Consider the following 20848-nt stretch of genomic DNA (forward strand, 5'->3'; position numbering starts at 1 on the left):
ACAAAAGAAAACAGAAGGAAATTCAGGACGGTCACAGACATTAGGGAAATTGGATTGCTAATGTTAAATTTGCAGTTTCAGGTACAATCATCTTTTTAAAAAAATTATACTATGTTATGGAAATGCTTGCTTTATTCCAAAAAATAAAAATAAAATAAAATTGGGAGCACAGAAAAAAAAGGTTTCTATTATCATGTTTGATCGGCATCTTTTTGAACCAAAATATGTAACAGACGTCCAAGTTTAACATACATACAAGCCTTTTCTGTTCTCTATTTACATTCATGTTTATTGAGATTGGTTAAATTCAAAGTTAAAAAGGAACATTACAAGAAAAAGAAATATTTGTCAGGCATTCCTCAGTCAAGGTATCTAAGGGACATGTCCATATTTGATGTAGTCACATTTTTTTGCTCCCAAGCCTGTTTAAACAAAATATAGTGACAACACAAGTCTTTAAACCCGGGACAGGGCTATCTATCTATTCATTTTGTGAGTCCCAGAAGAGTCCAGAACAAGCGCTGTCCACTGTGGGGAGCAGCACCATCAGAAAGAAGATGAGAAGGTGCTACAGAATGCAGTGAGGGCAGCCAGGAGAGCGGAGGCACTAAGGGACCTACAGGGGACCTATAGTAGAGCAGTCCAGCCCCAAATAGTGCAGAGAAAGGGAGCTCAGAGGGGAGCACCACCGGGAAGAATTTTCCCTCCTTATCTCCACCCAGGGCAATACTGTCAGACTGGCCTATGTTTGGACCCTGGTGAGCATCACTGTATAAAAGACAAGCTAGTCCCCATAGGTAGGGACAATAAACCAGACAAATAAATGGTCCCAAAGTGTAACCAGTTCTTCATTTCAGCAACAAATCTCTGATACAAGGCTGACAAAAACAATCATGTTTCTATTGCTTTCATTTAAAGACCAACTTCAGGCTAAGAATATAACTTAGGAAATCCTTTAGAGATAGGTGGAAACCTGTTATTTGAGGGTTCTCTTCCAAAATTCTTTCTTCTGTCTCATTATTCTTATTTTGTTTCAGATCATGTTTAAAATTTTTTAAAAAGCTGATTCCATTCTCCTCTCTAAACTGATGTTTATGTCTAAAGGATTCATTCACAGGAAAAGGTTTCTCTAAATATAGAGGATCTTTTAAACACAACCACAATTCTCTTCAGATACAGAAACATTAGAGGGGGAAATCTTATGAGACTTTTTTGTCAATGAGTGAGTGTATAACCATGTGGATTCAGGGAATTTGTTTTCTGTCTTCCCTTAATGGACTTCAGTCTTCAGATATTTTATTACAAGGTAGCCTTGCTGAAATCTCTAACAAATTTTCTTCCACATTCCCCATCCCTTAAACGTAATTCAACTCAAGGATCACAAAGCTCAGAGGGGCCTTAGAGGTCATGTCACAGTTTCATGTTATAAATGAGGAGGTGAATTACCAAGGGGGTTAAGTGGCCCAAGTCAAACCAAGAAGCATTGATTAAGTACCCACTACGTGCCAGGCACTGTATTAAGCCCTGGGGATATAAAGACAGGCAAAAGATTTGCTCTCAAGGAGCTCGCAATCTAATGGGGGGACAACATGGAAACCACTCTATAGAAACAACATATATACAGGATAAATTGGAGATAATCCCAGAGGGAAGGCACCAGTGTTGAGGTGCATCAGGAAAGGCATCTTGTAGGACATAGGATTTAGCTGGGACAGGAAGGAAGTCAGAATGTGGTGTTGAGGAGAGAGATCATTCTGAGCATGAGAGACTGTAGTGAAAATGCCCAGAGGCAGGAGATGGAAAAGTCTTGTGCAAGGAACAGCAAGGATGCCAGTGTCACTGGATTGCAGAGTATGAGAGAGGCAGGAGCCAAATGTAAAGGTTCTGAAGGGTCTTGAGAGCCAGAGAGGCGGTTTTTTATTTCACTCTGCAAGTGGTAGGAAGGCAGCAGAGTTGATTGAATAGAGGGATGGCACGCTCCAATATGTGCTTTAGGAAGACACTTGAGCAGAGGATGGACTGGAACGGAGAGAGACTGGAGGCAGGAAGACCAACCAGCAGGCTTTCAAAATAGTCCAAGGGTGAAAATATGATGGTCTGCACCATAGTGGTGGCAAAGTCAGAGAAAAAAAGGGGCATATACAAGAGATATTTTGAAGCTAAAACCAACAGGATGAGGATGACAGAATGGATATCGGGGATGAAAGAAAGTGAAGTCAAGAACTTGACCCTGGGGTTAGTAAGCCTGAGTGACTAGAAAAAATGGTGGCACCCTCCACACTAATAGGAAAGATAGGAAAGGGGAGGGCTTTGGGGGAAAGATAAAGAATTCAGTTTTGAAAAAGTTGAGTTTAAGATATCTATAGGATATCTTGTTAAAGATGTCAAATTATGCAGTTGGAGATTCAAGTCTGGAAGTTAAGAGGTAGTTTAGGGCTGGATAATTAGATCCCAGAATCATTATCATAGAGATGATTGTTGAATCCATGGTAGTTGGTGAGATCACCAAACAAAATAGTCTAGAGGGAAAAGATAGGAAAGCCCAGGACAGAGAGTGCTGGGAAATACCCACAGTTATGGGGTGTGTCTTGGCTGAAACCCCAGCAAAAGAGACTGAGGAGTGGTTAGAGAGGGAGGAGAAGCAGCATGCTAGAGGGAAGCTTATCAGGGAAAAGAGGGTGACTGACAGTGGCAAAGGCTTCAGAGAAGTCAACAAAGATGAGGGTGGAGGAAAGGTCATTAGACTTGGCAGTTAAGAAATCATTGGTAAATTTAGACAACAGTTTCTGTCAGAAGCCAGACTGAAGACCAGAATGAGAACAAAGAAAATAAAGGCATTGATTACAGATAGCTTTCTTCAGGAGTGTAGCCACAAGAGGGCAGAGAGAGGTGGAACAAAAGCTTGTAGAGGGGGATGGATCAAGGAAGGGTTTTTTGAGGAGAGGAGAGACAAGAGCATGTTTGTAGGTAATAGGGAAACAACCAGTAGACCGGAGGAATTAAAGAGAAATGATGGAATGAGGATGATGAAGGGTAATCTACTGGAGAAGACAGGATGGGATGGGTTTACTTGAGCAGGATAATCCCTTCATGGGAGACAGACGTGAAGGAGGAGACAGTAGCAGAAGGAATCAGAGTGATGTGAGATGAGGAGGAGGAGGAGAGAAGAAGGAGCTCTTGGCAAATGGTCTCGATTTTTTTCAGTGGAAATATTAAGTAAGATTCCCAGCTGAGAGTATGGGGTGGAGGGAGGTAGAGGCACCATGGAAGGCTTGAGGAGGGATGTAAAAGTTTACAGAAGACACTGTGGTGAGTAGGATAGTGACTCAATTTGTTATTGTTATTTAGTCATTTTCATTTGTGTCTGACTCTTCGTGACCCTATTTGGGTTCTTCTTGGCAGAGATACTGGAGTGGTTTACCATTTCCTTCTCCAGAACATTTTTACAGATGAGGAATTGAGGCAAACGGGGTTAGGTGATTTGCCCGGGGTCATACAACTATTAAGTGTCTAAGACTGGATTTGAACTCATGACAATGAATCTTCCTGATTCTAAGCCCAGTGCTCTACCCACTGCACCACCTACCTGTCCTCAAGTGAATTATTTAGAGAAGTATAAAAGGATTGCCTTGCTGCAGTGAGGGCACAGTTGAGATTACGCAGCATAAATTTGTAGTGGATCCAGTCAGTAGTTTCATGACTGCCTCCAGCTTCTTTCAGGAGCATGCAAATAGGAGTTAAGGCAGCAAATCTGAGAACAATCCAAAGCAAGGGTTGGCAGGGCAAGATAGGTAATAGGATAAAAGGGCAAGGGACTCAAGAGGAGGCCAATATAGAATTGAACTGTTTCATCAAGGGGCCAAGATGAGGAGGGGAGGAGAGTGAAACCAATTTAGAGGTGATGGCCTGGCCAAAAACTAAGGGGTAGAGGAGTCAGAGATAGAAGTAAAGATGAAGAACAGGCTTTGTTTGGGTTGCAAGGCAGAGGGAGAGGGGGAATGGTTGTGATCAAATAAAGGAATCCAGACTGTTCCAACAACCCAAAGGTCGTAAATAATGGGACCAGGGCTTGAAATCGTCACAAGATAATAGATATAGAGATAAAAGCAAACTTAGAAACCATCTACTCCCATACCCCCATTTCACAGATGAATAAACTAAGACCTAAAAAGGCTAAATGTCATAAAGGGCAGTCAGGATTAAATCCAGATGCTCTGATTCCTAATGCAGGCTCCTTCCACTTGCAAAATGTTTTTCTAATTGCAGTTCCAGTGATTTTCCCCACTTACTCTGTGCTACCTATGATTCTCTTAAAGATCTCCTCCTTTACCAAAGAACTTTTAAAGCATAGGCATGGTCTTTAGCATCTGATTTGGGGATGATAAATCTGTTGATGCATTATTCTTGCTATTTTCACCATTATTAATGACATCTTGCATTTAAAGAACATTTTATGGTTTGTACACTATTTCAACAAAATAGTAACCTCACATTTACATAGTACTTCCGAATATCCAAAGTGCTTTTTTCATAGCAAATGTGTGAAGAAGGTAGTTCAACTGCCATCATTCCCATTTTACAAATGAGAGAACTGAGGCTCAGAGAGGTTAGCAGATTTGCCCATGGCCACACAAATAACAAGTGGCCAATCTGTGACTGGTATCTGATTGACTTGAGATCCGGTGGTCTTTCCACTGTCCCATATGTACATTAGAGAAATAGAAGCAAGGAGAGGAATAATTTTTAAGAAAATGAAGAATGACTTTTCAAGTGATACTTACTGCTGGTAGAGGACATATGGCTGTAGTCTGACCTGAAATATAAAAACCTTAGTGTAAGTATAGTTGTACCATCTAATTTTTCTTTATCCAAACAATAGAAGCAATTCATGTTCATATAGGACATTAGGCTTTCCAAAGCACTTTCCCAACAACAGCCTTATGTGGTAACATGATTCCCCTCATTTTGTGTTTAGGGAAACAGTCTCTGAAAAGGTAGGTGACCTGACCATTATCATATAGCCATTAAGTTAATCACAAAACCAAAATTTAAAACCAAGACTTGCACCTCTAAAACCAGTGCTGTTTCCACTACATCTAATGATTCATCTATGTTCACGCTATACATCTAGTCTTATGCAACATTCACCAGACTAAAATCTATGTATTTATTTTTAACATGGGATTTGCTTATATTGGGACTGGTCATCTGCCATTTAAAGTTTCATCAGACTAAATTCCAAAAGATAGTAAGAGTTGACATTTCCATAGCACATCCATTAATTATGGGTATCTGCCAAGGTTTTGTCTCAGGCCATCTCTTCTTTCCCTACACTCTTTCTGTGACTCTCATCAGCTCCCATGGGTTTGATTACTCTGTCTATGTAGATTACTCTCAGATTGAGCTATATATTCTCTCCTTGTCTTTCTTCTAAACTCCTGTCTTATATCACAAACTGCTTAGTGGACATTTCCAACTAGATGTTCAATAATCATCGCAAATTCAATATGTCCAAAAGACAACTCCTCATCTACCTCACCTCCAATCACTCCTCTTCCAAACTCCTCTTTTTAGTATCAAGGGCACTACCATATTTTCAGTCATTCAAGTTCAAAATCTTGGCATCAGCTCTCTCTCATTTATTCCATACAATCAGATGCCAAATCTCATCATTTTGATCTCCATAAGATCTCCAAGATTTTTATTTTTTTCATTCATGCAGGCATCACCCTAATTCAGGCCCTTGTCACCTTTTATGCCTAGTCTATGTTTTGTTGTTGTCTCCTTACTTCAGGCCTCTCTCTCTAATCTATCTTGATACAATGAAGGAAGTGATTTTTGTAGGTGTCATTCTTCTGCTCAACAGATTTCAATGGTTCCCTACTACCTGGAGGGCCAGATATAAACTTCTCTTCTTAACATTTAAATCTCTTCACAGACTAGTTCTATCCTACCATCCCAGACTTCTTATAGGATCCAGCCATATTGTCCTAGTCAATGTTCCACATACACAACCTTGGACTTCCCATATGGGTACCTTTGCACTGACTGCCTGGAATGCCTGGAATGCACTCCCCCACCCTCCCAACCCTTTCTGCTTCTCTGAAGCCCCTACTTTCCTACTAGGCACTTTCAAGCTCCACCTTCCTCATGAAGCCTGTTCTCATTGTCCAGTTACAGGTTAGCCCCCTCCCCAAACTACCTAGTATTCATTTCCTATGGAATCTGTATATCCTTGCATGTCTACATGTTGTCTCTCCCATGATAATGTTAACTCCTTGACTACAGAACCCATTTATTTCACTTTCATCTTTGCATTCCCTGGTGTTTCAAATAGTGATTGGAACATAGTAAGTAAGTGCCTGATAAATGATTATTGATGGATGTGTGAACAGTCATCACAATTAAGCAACAGAAACCACTAAACTGTTATTTTCTTGCTATTTTCACCCATGTGGATCTGGCAACCACCCCACTCTGAGAATTAAGAAATGTTCATTGTTTTATGGGATGCATCCAGCACCTTGTAATCTTTGCTAGGGGATCCTTTGACCTAGAAATATACCATTAGTAGATCAATACTCTGAGAAGATGGAGGATAGACAATCCCCATAGATTGCAAGTTCCTTGAAGGCAGGGGCTGTCTTTTGCCAGTGGCTAGCACATAGTATGTCAAAATATTCAGAGTATCACTTCTTACCATACAAATAATAATAACTAAAATTTATAAAGCACTTAATATGGTCTAGGCACTTTATGAATATTATCATGTTTGAACTTCCTTACAACGGTGGGAGGTAGAAACTATTATTATCCCCACTTTTAGGGAAATTGAGGCAAACAGAGATTAAGTGACTGGCCCAGACTCACAGCTACTAAGTGTTTGAGGCTGGATTTTAATTCAGGTCTACTTGACACTGGACCTGGTATTCTATTTACTGTATCATTTAGCTGCCCAGAAAAAAATATGTGGAAACAAGTGTGTGTCCAATACCTGTGGAATGGCCTAATAAGCCATGGGACTTGAATGTAATGGGATTATATTACTCCACAAGACAAAACAAATATAAAGAATTCAGAAAAACACAGGAGAATTTAAAGAAAGATTAGTGAAACAATATACATAATGACTACATAATGTAAATGAAAACAGCACTAAATCGACTAAACTCAGATAAAATGCAATTGAGACATCACTTCCCAACCAGTTCCAGGTCATTCCACCCTTGCTCTAACCAACTTTTTTATCCCTTTCCCACAGGAACTCAGGTTTTGCCCCCAGGATCCTCAGCTCTGAAATCTTTGAATTCTCTGGCCCTTAACCAGGCCACCACAACACCTCTGTCCCATTTCTAAACCCTGAGGCTATGTTCAAATTCTCCCCACTCAGCTTCTGGCACCCTCTTTGGCATCTTCCTCCATTAGAATGCAAGCAAGAATTGTCTTGCTGGCTTGTTTTTGTGACCTCAGGGTTCACTGAGCACAGTGCTGGTCACTTAGAAGACACTTAATAAATGTTTTTTCCTGCATTCATTAATTGGTTCTAGTTTGTTCTAGGTAGAGAGGGCACGCAGATGTGGAATGTTGCATATTATACAAGATATGATTTTTCTTAACTATTGTTCTTTGTTAAAAGAGAAGAATCTATGGGAAGTCAAGAAACAGAGTATAAAAAACAAAAGACATGAATAAAACATATAAAAACTTGTTTTACTCTAATTTTGTAAACTCTGAAGTTCAGTGATTGTCAACCCTAATCCATAGATGAGGAAGAAAATACAACACAGGAAGGTTAAGTTGTTTGGCTATAAATTTTTAAACCCAGTTCTCCAATGTTTTGTGTACTGCTGCATTTGAAAATTAAGGTAAACTGAGAGACAAGACTCTAAGCATAATCAATTTATTAGTAAGGCTAGCAGGAATCAATAAATTGAGTCTATGAGTGCTCAATAACTGAAGACTCCAAGGTAGGGCTTACTAGCCATTGTATGTTTTTGGGAAGTACATACGAACAAAAAACAGAGTTGAGTAGGTGGGAAAAAATGTGCTTAGTTACAGAGTAGACAGCCTCATGGGAGTAGGGACAACATGACTGGCTACATCAAGGAAGGCAGGCTACCCCCCAAAATGAGGCTAGTAACCACCCCACTCTGATAATTAAGAAATGTTAACTGTTTGATAGGATGCATCCAGCATCTTGTAATCTTTGCTAGGGGATCAAAACTATCAGACTTCTGTCTCCTTGGAAGAGAGAAGAATTTCCCTAATTGCACAAGGACAGGCAAGAAGAGTTGACATATCTTTTGGGGATGGTACCATGTTAACCTGGGGAACTTAAAGATAACAAACATATGTCCTGGAAGCATCCCAGGGGCTATCTGCATGACAGATAATAACTTTTCTTTTAATTGCAGCTTTAAACTAATTCAGAAGGAAAGTTAAATTCCTGAGTTCAACTCAATGGTTCAAAGGCAGCTTTAGGCAGATGCAGACTCAATTATTAAAAAGCAATACAACATAAAATCAAATACATTGTAAAATCAATGCACTAGAAACCAATATGGGAGAAACTCAAGGTAATATTAATTTGACCTTTTTACCACCATATCAATTATCTCTTTATGGAAATGTAAAACTGCAGTACAATAATATTAGAAATAGGCATGCAAGAATATAAAACACAAACACAAACCTTAATAAGCATTCCTGTACCATTGTACAGAGTATGGGCCATAGTGCTGGAAGAAATCCTTCACAGTGGCACCTTCTATTTTGGCAGCAGAAGGTAGGTACCACTATTGTGCCTTTGATTTTTTGGCACAATGAGGAAGGATATCTTGACATATTTCACCTCAATAAGAAACCCCAGAGGGTTACTGGTATAATAAAGAAAGAGAGAGGTGATATGAGGATGGTGTGAAATTGCCAAGTACAAGCATCCACACTGAAAAAACTGCTGAGTGGAATTTGTCTCTCTAAGAAAAGAAACATGACTAAAGATCCTTCATGACTTCATCTCCATTAAGTTCCTATTCTTTGGGTAGGGATTCAAAGATGTGCCCAATCTAGAACTTGATTCATGAATATGTTATTGATATATAGGGTAAGATCCAGGGGGATCAAATGATCGCTTTGATGAGTTTACCACCCTTTGGAACTTGTGACTGTATATGCCCATAGCAGGTATGGATATACTTATTAACATCCTGTTAAGAGGACTAGAGCCATGAGGTGAAGACTCTGTGATATTTCAGGGTATCCTCCAAGTCTGAACCTCAGTTGTATGAGTCCAGGATGTAAGAGTTGCCATTGCAGTTGAATTACTCCCCTTAAGATCATGTAAATTAAAGCAGTTCATCCTGAATTGATTTTTTGAGTTCTGATTTTGTTTCATAGACCTAAGCTGTTTGCATCGATATAGTGTGCACTCAAGAGGCAATCCTCAAAACTGTCTGACACAAGCCTATCTTTTGGAAATTCCTACTGAATTTGGGTCAGTAGAAAGGGGTTTGCTGGACTCCTTAACCATCCTCCAATGCCTTTTCTTTTGAAGGGAAAAATCTTTCTTTTCTTTTTTCATTTATCACTTTTTCCTAATGTAAGATTCTAATTTCACTTTTCCTTTTTAGTTTTGCTTTCCTCAAAAAAAAAGGAAAGGTGGAGGAGTGCACAGAGCATTCCATGGGTCTGGAGTCAGGAAGCAATCCACCCACTTACTAGCTTTGAGACCCTGGGTGAGTCACTTAACTGATGCCTACCTCAGTTTCCTCATCTATGAAATGGGGATAATAATAGCACCTATCTTTCAAGGTTGTTGTAAGGATCAAATGACATATTTGTAAAGTTCTCTGTAAGCCTTAAAACACTACATAAATGTGATAAATATACATATACATGTGCACATATACATGTATATTACATGCATATATGTATGTGTATATGTATATACATATATGTATCTAGAAAGAGAGAGAGAGGGAGGGAGACAGAGAGACAGAAAGAGATTGAGACAGAGAGAGAGATCCTGACAAGCAGTAATGTACACGAGCCCAGAGGAACTTTATATGACTATGTGTTTTGGGGGGGTAGGAATGGGGGTGAGTGTAAGCTCAGGGTCATCAGGTATGAGACATACAGACTCTTACAATGAATTGTTAATTTGGGGAGTGTCTCATGTACACTGCAGAGGACTCCATGCATAGATAGCTCTGGGGAAAGCAATCTCCAAAAAGGTAATTCTTGGAATGAGTGAGTTGTCTTCCCACAGCTCCAGAGAGCTCCTCAGAATCGAGGCTGTGGACCAGTGCACCCAAAGGCATTGCTATTTGATTGTCAGAGACTACTAATAATTAACTCGAGCAAGAGTGTAGTTAATCAAGGCAATTCCTTATTTGGCTTTAAAAACACGTTGCAAACTGACTTCAGTTTACATTTAAAAGCTTTTTGCATGTTTCTCTCCCTCACATACTCTATGTTTTAGTTAGACTTGCCTATTGCTTGCTGGACCAGCTAGGTGGTTCAGTGGATAGAGTGCCTGGAGTGGAGTCAGTAAGACTCATTTTCCTGAGTTCAAATCTGGCCTCAGACACTTACTAGCTATGTGATCCTGGGCAAATCACTTAACCCTATTTGCCTCAGTTTTCTCATCTGTAAAATGTGTTGGAGAAGGATATGGAAAATGCCAAGAAAACCTCAAATGGAGTCACCAAGACTCAGGCATGACTAAAAAAATGGCTAAGCAGAAAAAAATGTGCTTGCTATTCTCTATATATACGACAAGCCATCTTTGATCTTTATGTAGTCTGGTTCCCAAGCCTGCAAAGGCACTGCTTCCTCGGGTTTGCCTCAGAATCCCCAGTTTGCTTCAAAGCTCAGCTCATGCACCCTTTCCTACAGAAGGCCTGTCTGGATTCCCTTGGTTGCCAGAGGCTTCTCTTTGGAAATTATCTCTAACTGCTATTGCTTGTTGCTTAGTTGTTTCAGTCATGTCTGACTCTCTGGGACCCCATTTGGGGTTTTCTTGGCAAAGACAACTGGAGTCTTTTGCCATTGATTTCTCAACTCATTTTACAGATGAGGAAATTGAGGCAAATAGGGTTAAGTGATTTGCCCAGGGTCACACAGCTAGTAAGTGTCTGAGGCCAAATCTGAACTCAGGAAGATGAGTCCAAGTATAGACCTCTATCCATTACACCACCTTCCTGCTCTCTAACCTATTCTGCATATATTTTAGATTTATTTTTAGGTGTGTATGTTGCTTCTCCTTGATAGAATGCAAGTTCTTTGAAGTATTTTGTTTTGGTCTTTGTATCTCAGCCTCTAGAATAAAGCCTGGCACATAATAGACCCTTAATAAAAACTTGATGATGAATCCATATGATTAGCTTGCTGCAGCAAGCCTTTCATTAGGACTTTTGATTGCATCTCCGTATAAAGCATATAGACACGTCTCTAGAACAGGAGTTATTAAACTGGTGCCAGGAACTTGTTTTTGAAAATATTTTGATAACTGCATTTCAATAAAATTTATTTTGTGATGCTATGTATTTTATGTATTTAAAAGTATTTTTTTCTGAAAAGGGATTCATAAATTTTACCAGACTGCCAAAAGAGTTCATGATACAAAAAAGATTAAGAACCCCTTCTTCCTTCGAGCAGGGCTTCTTAAACTTTCTCACTCTAGAACACTTCAGCACTTAAACTGTAAGTCGAGACCTGTATGGGGTCTCAACCCACAATTTAAGAAGTGCTATCCCAGAGGATAAATTTTAATGATAGGGGCTGCATGATAAATTGGTTGACTTGGTTTCTTGGCAGGATGAACCCTTGTTGGAAGGAACCCTCCTCACAGAAGGTTCTATAAAAAGAAACCAACAAAACTGCTCATTCATTTTCCTTCCTGTTTTACTACTGGAGAAATTCTGAGAGTTCAACAGGAAGGAGCAGATCTTCCTTCTCACCCAAGAGCTTCCTTGTGGCAGAAGCACATGTTAAGAAGGATGTGCTCACCCACATGGCCCAAGAGTGGAGTTCCTAGACAATGTCATTCCTGAATCCTATTTTCCTAGTTAAAGGAGGAAATACTTTATAGGTAGCATGTCTTAGACACAACACATATTCCAAGGTTTCTCTAGGTGTGGGGCTAACATACTAATTCCTTGGTTCAGCCCCCAAGATCATTTACATAAATTGTTATGTTGAGCCATCTTTATTACACTACAAGATTTACCAAACACCTTCCTTGCCGTAGCCCTGAAAGGTAAATAGTAGAAATATTATTCCCATTTTACAGAGGAGGAAACTGAAGACTGGTGAGGTGAAATGACTTTCCCAATGTGACAGCTGGCAGATGTTTAAGTCACAGTTCTAAATTAGATCTCTTGACCCCAGGTCCTCTATTATGACATGCACTCAGGACTACAACAACACTCCATTCTTCATAGATCCCAAGTCAGCCCTGCTGATTAGGTCACAACTTTGGCAACTCAGTGACAAAGGCGTTAGGATGAATTGATGTATTCTCCCTAATTTTACTGGTGCATACTCCATCATGCTCTCTCAACTTTACAGCTGTCATTACAAGCTAAATATCATGATTCTTTCCAATTAAAAAAAAAATTGAACACATTGAACTAAAAATATTTTTGAAAGTATTCCTACTGCTTATTTAAATGACCTAACAGAGAACATAATGCCAGTAGAAAAAAATGGAAGGAAAATAGCATTTGGCTTTCTCTTATCAAATGAAATTCCTTAGTAATTATTGAATTTGAAAAACAGAAGAAATCTCAGAGATCATCTAGTCCAAACACCTTGTTTGATTCATATGGAAACTGAAACCCAGAAAGGACTAAGTGATTTTCCCAAGGTTACACAGTGAAAAGCTGAGGCAAGTTTTCCCGCTGTATTACTCTGCTACACCACAATCTCAGATGGGAACACTTTAAATATACGAAAGCACATTTTATTCAAAGAATGTCCATGTAAATGCCAAAATATGACAACTCTACTTAGCTACTTCTATTTTTAGTTTGAAATAGTAACATCCTTAAGATGTTTAATGACTGGAGATAAAATACTATAACGATTTTGTAAGAAAATGTTTAAAATTTTCTAGTTTTCTCAGTTGAAATGACTAATTGCAAATTTCATGACAGGATATAATAGATTGTACATATGTGATAGGTTAACATATATAGTCATTTTCACGTGCAACTCTTCACTACCCCATTTGGGGTTTTCTTGGCAAAGATACTGGAGTGGCTGACCACTTCCTTCTCCAGCTCATTTTAAGATGAGGAAACTCAGGCAAACAAAGTTAAATGACTTGCCCAGGGTCACGCAGCTAGTATCTGAGGCCAGATTTGAACTCAGGAAGATGAGTCTTCTTAACTCTAGATCTGACACTCTATCCACAGTGCCACCTGGCAGCAAGGACTTAGTATAATCATAGAACTTAAAATGAATTAAAAGTTCATCTGAAATCAAACTCCCTCATTTTAGATGAAAGAAAACTGAAACTCCCCAAAATTACATGACTTGCCTAAGTTAATCAGGTGATAAGCAAGCAGGATTTGCACCCATGTCTAATAACTTCAGAGCTAGTGCTCACCCTTTACTACACCACATTTATCTCTAGTTGGTCTCAGTGGATTTGGATGGAGCAGGGCCTGTTTCATTTCTGACTTTGCACCATCAGCACCTAGCATGGTGCCTTGCACACAGTAGGCACTTAATAAATGTTTATTTATTGATTGATTAACATTTAATAAGTTTTGTATGGGACATATTTTATGAATAGTAAAGTGGTATTATTGCACTTTAGAACCATCACTGTGTGTGTATACACATACACATACCTACACAATATGTGTGTATATACATACATAACATGTGTGCATACATATATACATACATACATTATAGATACATATACATATAAACACACATATATAGCTCTATATTTATTTAGATCCAAACATCAGCTAGATGCCATATCAGAACCTTTAGCTGTAAGCCAGCTTCTAATTCGGGAACCTCTTGAGAGGCTTCCAATAGGGAATAACCTACTATCAACTCAACACTATAGGGGCTGGAAAGTTAGGATTGATTGACTCCATGGTTACGTAATTGGTAGGTGGAACTAAATTGCATTAATCTATCCATAACAGAGATATGAGGCAGTTTAGCTTAATGGCTAGAGTGTTGGTCTTAAAATCAAGAACACTGGAGTTCAAATCCTATCTTTGACACTTCCTAGCTAAGTGCCCTAGGCAAGTTGGGATCATTCCATCACCCTCTTCCCCCTCCTCTACATTTATAAAATATGCATACTTGGTGAGCTCAGACAGTGAACAGTAGAGTTTTTTGGCTAATTTCTGGTTCAATTACATTTTCCTAAAATATTCTTTGCATAATATCATTCACTATATCACAAACCTCATTGGTATTAACTTTCAGCAAGTGTCCAGGGCCCTGGATCAGACACTATGTAAATCTGGTGAACTAAGGAAAACAAAGATCTATAGTAAGTAATAAATGTATCACCTTCTCTTGATCAGAAAGAAGAAATGCTATGACTTCTCCCTACCATTCTTCCTATCTATTTCAGACTTGGTTTCTTCAATTCATTCTTTCTTATCTATCCATTCTGAAAACACTTGATTCATGGCCTGGCTCTCACCTCCTAATTCTATGATAGTATCGACTGGAGGGGAGCCACAGGTAAAGGACACTGTATGACCCTGATTCAGTGGTTTGAGGATGACGTGAAGGGGCTGATCCTGCAAAGGCTGATTATGATATCCAAAGAAATGAATCCACTTAGTGTAGTCCTACTTGAAAGAGCGGTTCAGTGGACAAATCTTACTAACTGTCATTCTAAAGCCAAGCCTCACTTGTTCTATTTCCTTTGTGTAGATATAAAACAATCTTGCCTGTCCCTTTGTTAAGGGGATTCGGTTACTTAAAATAGTTTACTAGTGTCTAGCAGTCTGCTTGTCAGCCGTAGGCACTAAAAAGCATGCTGAAGTACAAAGCCCGCTTTCAAGTGTATTTGGGAAATTGTAGCTTCCAACCGAAATCATTTACAGCCAAAGAATACCACCTTGCTTACATTCTTGGCTTGAAGGATATGTTGGGCAGCGGTGAAGCCATACCAAGCAAAGAGAAGAATGTCAGGGCAAAAAGCATGAGAATTCATTAAAGACTGAAAGGGTACAATGATTTGAACTAATTAACAGTATACAGGTAGCTGGGTAGATAACATTGACCATAACATGTTTCTTTGTTTACTCTGATCTATAGCATTTGCTGCTGGGCAAATGGGCAAAAAGCCGATTGAATATTAAATAATGAAAAGACAAAGTCTATCTTTCTGATAGCTCTTTTTTAACATCCAAGCAAGGAAAGTTTTTAACTGCCACTTTCATTCAAACTGATTAATTGCAACCTATATTTATGGTGATGCATTACCATACAGGCAGCCAGGTGGTACAATGGATAGAACGCTGGGCCTGGAGTCAGGAAGGCTTGAGTTCAAATCAAGCCTCAGACACTTACTGGTTATATGACCCTGGGCAAGTCACTTAATCCTGTTTGCCTTGGTTTCCTCATCTGTAAAATGAGCTGGAAAAAGAAATAGTAAATCACTCCAGTATCTTTGCCAAGAAATCTCCAAGTGGGGTCACAAAGAGTCAGAAAAGATTGAACAATAATTATTAGAGGGGAAGGATCTATGGGCATGCAGGAAGGCTTTGTGTGGAAGGTGGAACATGCTGAGTCTGAAAATAGCTAGAGATTCTAAGAGGTAGAGAGGAGGAGGGTGTTTTTTCTTCTCATGGGAGATGGGACACAGAATGTCATAGGTGTTCACCAGCAAGAAGGCCAGTTTAGTTAAAACACACCGTATGTAAAGGTAACTAATGTGAATAAGTCTACAAAGGTTGAGGGATATCTCTATAAGCTTCACACTGCTGGAAAAATGTGAGCTGTTATTATGATACAGGGATTTGGGAGGGAAGCAGACGAGAAAGGAATAAACATTAATTAAACACTAACTCCGTGCCAAGCACTTTTAAATAAAGACGATCTTATTTGATCCTTACAACAACTCTTCGAAGTAGTTGCTATTGTTATCACCACTTTACAGTTGAGAAAACTGAGATCAAATGACTTGCCCAAGGCCACACGGCTTATATGTGTCAGAGGGCAGATTGGAACTTAGATCGTCCCTGACCGCACTCCCAGCTCTGTATCTCCTGAGCCACCAGGTGCCTTGATTTGGCCTTATAGTTAAGTCATTTATGAATGAATTGAATGAATTCACAATGTTTATTAAGTTTTTAACCATGTGCCAAGCACTGTGCTAAACAGTGACAATACAAATAGCAAAGCAAGATACTCTTTGCCCTCAGTGAGTAAGTTAACTACTACTATATGTCAGATAGTGCTAAATTATAAAGATACTAATTAAAACAAAAAAACACCAGTGCCTGGCCTCAGGAAGCATACTTTCTCATGGCACAGGAACCATATAAACCACTGGATGGTGGTGTTCAGTCATGTCCACTCTTCACGACCCCATTTGGAGTTTTCTTGGCAAAGATATTGGAGTGGTTTGATATTCCCTTCTCCAGCCCATTTTATAGATGAAGAAACTGAGGCAAACAAGGTAAATTGGCTTGCCCAGGAGCACACAGCTAAGTAAGTTTCTGAGGCTGGATTTGACCTCATGAAGATGAATCTTCCTGAATCCTAGACCAGTATTCTCTTGACTATGCCACCTAACTGCCCCCAAAATTACTTGGTACATGTAAGATATATAGGGAGTGGATGAAGGATACCCTCAAAGGGGATGGAAAGACTGGGGGATAGAACAGGTAGACCACAAAAGGCCTCCTACAGAAGGTGAACTTTGTTCTGAGTTTTGAAGGCAACTGAGGATATTAGGAGGTGAGAGAGCAGAGCATTCTGGCCTTGGGGGGACAAGGCAAAGTCAAAGATGGAATGTGAACAGCAAGGTCGGTGCCTGATCACAGAGAGCAGGGAGAGGAGAGAAGCATAGGAAGACAGGAAAGAAGATACAAAAGGCTTTAAATCCCAAACAAAGTTTATATTTGATATCAGAGATAAGAGGGAGTCACCTACACACAGAGAGCTCACGAACCAGGGGAGTGGTGAGGTCAGACCTATATTTTATAACAGAAATCACCTTATCAGCTTAGCAAAGGATGGATTGGAGTGGGGAAAGACCTGAAGCAGGGAGACCAATCAGAAAGTCACTGTAGTAACCCAGGCAAGAAACGAGTTTCTGAACTAAGCTTGTTTCTATATGAGCAGAGAGAAAGAGATGGACATAAGATGCCACAAAGGAAGATTTGAAAAGAGATTGGGTATGTGGGGCAAGTGAGAGGTAAAATTTGATGAGGACACTGAATTTGTGAGCCTGGATGCCTGGAAGAATGGTGGTGCTCTGGACAGTGATGCAAAAGATGGAAACATGGGAGGAAAAGAAGGGGACAAGATTATGGGTTCTGTTTCAGGCATGGTGAGTTTGAAATGTCTTCAATATGAGATGCCCAAGAGGCCACTGGAGATGAGTGACAACCTCAAATGAGAGACTAGAGCTGGATATCAGCTGCATAGAGAAGATAACTGAATCTATAAGATCATCAAGTTAAGTAAAATAAAGCAAAAAAATAAAAGAATGCCCAGAAGAGAGACTTGTGGGATATTCACAGACAGTGAGGAAGACATGGATGAAGGACTAGCAGAGGAAATTGAGGAGTAGTTGGACAGTTAATTGTTTGTCCTTCCTCCTTGAAAAGGACCATGACATCAGGGAGGTGATGCCATGACATACAGGTGAATTGGATTGAAGCGAGAGGAAGCTATGCAAAGTCACTAGCCTCACTTTCTCTTCTGGAGCCATTTGGATCCAGGGGCAAGATATAGATCAGGATGACTGGAGATGGTCACTAGATAGACAAGAACCAGGAGAGAGCAATATCATGAAAAACTAATGAGGAAAGAGAATCCAAGAGGAGGTGATTGACAGTGTCAAAGGCTTTAGAGAGGAAGGAAGGAAACAGTATAAATATGAGCGCTAAGTGTCAGGCATTATTTCCTATCTATCCTGTATATGGCTTACTTTGTATTCATTTGTTTGTTATCTGGAAAGATGGTCGTGCTCTGACAATAATACACGACGATGAAAAGATGGGAGGATAGAAGAGGAGATTATGGATTAGCACTGTGCTAATATTATCTCACTTGATTCTCACAACAACCCTGAGAGATAATTGATATTATTTTCTTCATTATACAGTTGGGGAAACTGAGACAAAGGTTGACTTGTCCAAGGTCACACAACTAGTAAATGTCTGAGGTTGTATTTTAATTCAGGTCTTCCTAATTCAAAGCCCAGTTCTTTATCCACTACACCACTAGTCAAGAAAGACAAAAATTGAGGAGAGGACATTAAGATTGGCAATTAAGAGACCATCAGTAACTTTGGAAACTGACATTTCAATTGAATAATGAAATGAGAAGCAAGATTGCAGATGTTTAGAAGTGAGAGAGAGGAGAGAAAGTAGAGGCATGAAGGAAAGCATCATCCTCAAAGAGTTTAGCTACAAGTGGGAGGAGAGATGTAGGATAATTGTTAGTGGGGATGGTAGTATCAGGGAGAGTTGTTTTGTTTTGTTTTGTTTTTAAGATGAGGAGAAATGGACATATTTATAGGCAAAAGGGAAGGAACCAGTAAGTAGAGGGAGACTGAAGATTAATGAGGGAAGAGTGATGATAGTAGGAGAAATTTGCTAGAGAAGTCAAAAGGGGATAGGATTGAGGACACTAGGGTTTACCTTAGCAAGGACAAAGGCTACCTCATCAGCTGGGACTTGAAAGGAGGTGGTAATGGACAAAGATGTGGAGAAGAAGGAACATTTTGACAAAAGCCTACGAGTCAAACACCAAGTGACAAAAATAAGCTAAGAGAATTCTGATTTGTCTCTTTTTGGTGAAATATTTGGTGAAATAAGGTCATCAGTAGAGAGAGTAGAAGGCTTAAGGAGAGACAAGAAGATTTAACACAGTTGTTGTAGAGAATAGAACGTTTGCCTTGCTGCAGGAGGGCCCAGTTGTGATTAGATAACAAAAATCTGAAAATCTTTCTGCATAGTTTCATGATTTCTTTCAGCTCTAATCAGCAGCACATGAATAATCAAGGACGCAGACAGATTCAGGTGAGGTTGGGATCTGGTAAGGCATGATGAGTAACAGGACATGTAGGAAAGGGATTCAAAGACAGAGAATAGTAAAGAGTTGTTCACCATTATGTTCACTACCAAGAGCTGGTTAAACAAAGGAGAGAATGAGAGAAAGAAGGAAGGAAGGAAGGAATAAAAGAAGAAAGGAAGGAAAGAAAGAAGGAAGGAGGGTAGAGCTAATGCAAGGATGGTTGTCTGAAAAAGAACTGAGGGGTGCAGGGCATGGAGGTCATAGTCAGGAGAAAAAGTGGTGTGTGTATATGTTGGGAGGTAGTGTGGGGTTAAAAAGCATAGGAAAAGATGGAACAATAAAAGACTATCATCAGAAAAAAAAAAATTTCAGGGGCCATGAAGAAGAAAGTAGAACCTTTCTGGGGGATGGCAAAATCAAGAGTTTGATCATCTGTATGTGAGACAGAGTAAAGGAACATGGAAACTGGATAAAATTAAGGAACCTGGATGTTAAGGTGTTTGAAGGGATATCAATATGCATGTTGAAATCCCCTAGTATGAGAAAAGAAGAGAGTGAGAAAGCCTATGAGTCAAACACCAACTGACAAAAAATGAGCTAAGAGAATTCTGATTTACAAGCAGTGAATTATAGGGATATGGAGTACTGGAAAAGGTGGTGGGGAAGCCATGTCATCAGGACGGAGTCATGTCTCATTAAAAAGCAGAAGATGGAACGAGTGAGAAAGAAAAAGATTACAAATGAAAGAGATCAAGGATCTTATATTTAGTGGGAGAGCAACACAGATAGTGGAGGGAGGTCAAAGCATGGAACTATGGTCTGAGAAGTCACAAAAACATTGTATGGAATGATAGGGCAGTCTGTTCCCAGAGGTAATGGCAGTATTGATTATAATTCAAGGATAGGTTCTAACACATGAATTGTATGAACATGGGCAAATCACACTCTTTAAAACTATATTATAGATGGGCTACTGATTCATTGGAGGAGGAAGTTTTGAAACCAGAGGGAATGAAGTCACAGGCCTCCATGAAACTATGTAAGAAAATTGCTGTGGAAGCTTTCAGGAGGTGAATCCCCCTAAACTCAACCCAAAAGTTAACAAAATTTGTTTCTTGACTAAGACCCCAGAAAACAGACTTGAATTCTGAAGAAGCCAATAATTATTGGAGAGAAGTATAAAGGGTAGATCTGGCCAAAGGAATTTTGCTTTGTGACAAAGAACTGAAAAAAAAAATACAGAAACTAGAAATAGTGCTTTTGGTGACAAAACTAAGACTGAAATACCAATACTCGTTTAAAAGAGGAGAAAATAAAGTCTATGTGTCAAAGATCAGGCAACCTAATAAATATACCTAATGATATCTTACTTAGACATAAGAAGATATAAAAAGATGTTATCTTTTTCACTTCTCTCTTCAAAGTTTAAGAATGATACTGAAAACAAAAATTCTTCACCTAAGCCTGCCCCATGGCAGTCACAGTTTTAGTACCACAGTCTCTAAAGAGCTCCAATAAACCACTAGCCCATTCATGCCCAATGGGCATTAACAGCCCATTGCTGGCAGACATAAGCAGATGTCCTGCTGACTGTCTAAGTCTAGAA

At 39.4% G+C, this 20848-nt stretch overlaps 1 protein-coding gene across 3 annotated transcripts in view; it reads right to left on the minus strand.

Moving 5' to 3' along the window:
* FAM124A (family with sequence similarity 124 member A) overlaps nucleotides 1-20848 on the minus strand; it is a 121932-nt gene that overhangs the window by 98968 nt on the left and 2116 nt on the right. For 2 of the 3 annotated variants that reach the window (XM_072610491.1, XM_072610489.1), the window contains exon 2: nucleotides 4782-4813. The exons of the other annotated variant lie outside the window; for it this stretch is intronic. In XM_072610491.1, coding sequence (XP_072466592.1) covers nucleotides 4782-4813 — 32 coding nt within the window. The remainder of the gene's footprint in view (nucleotides 1-4781; nucleotides 4814-20848) is intronic. 3 annotated transcript variants of the gene reach the window in all.

Source organism: Notamacropus eugenii, chromosome 5 (genome assembly GCF_028372415.1).
Source record: "Notamacropus eugenii isolate mMacEug1 chromosome 5, mMacEug1.pri_v2, whole genome shotgun sequence".
Lineage (NCBI taxonomy): Eukaryota > Metazoa > Chordata > Mammalia > Diprotodontia > Macropodidae > Notamacropus > Notamacropus eugenii.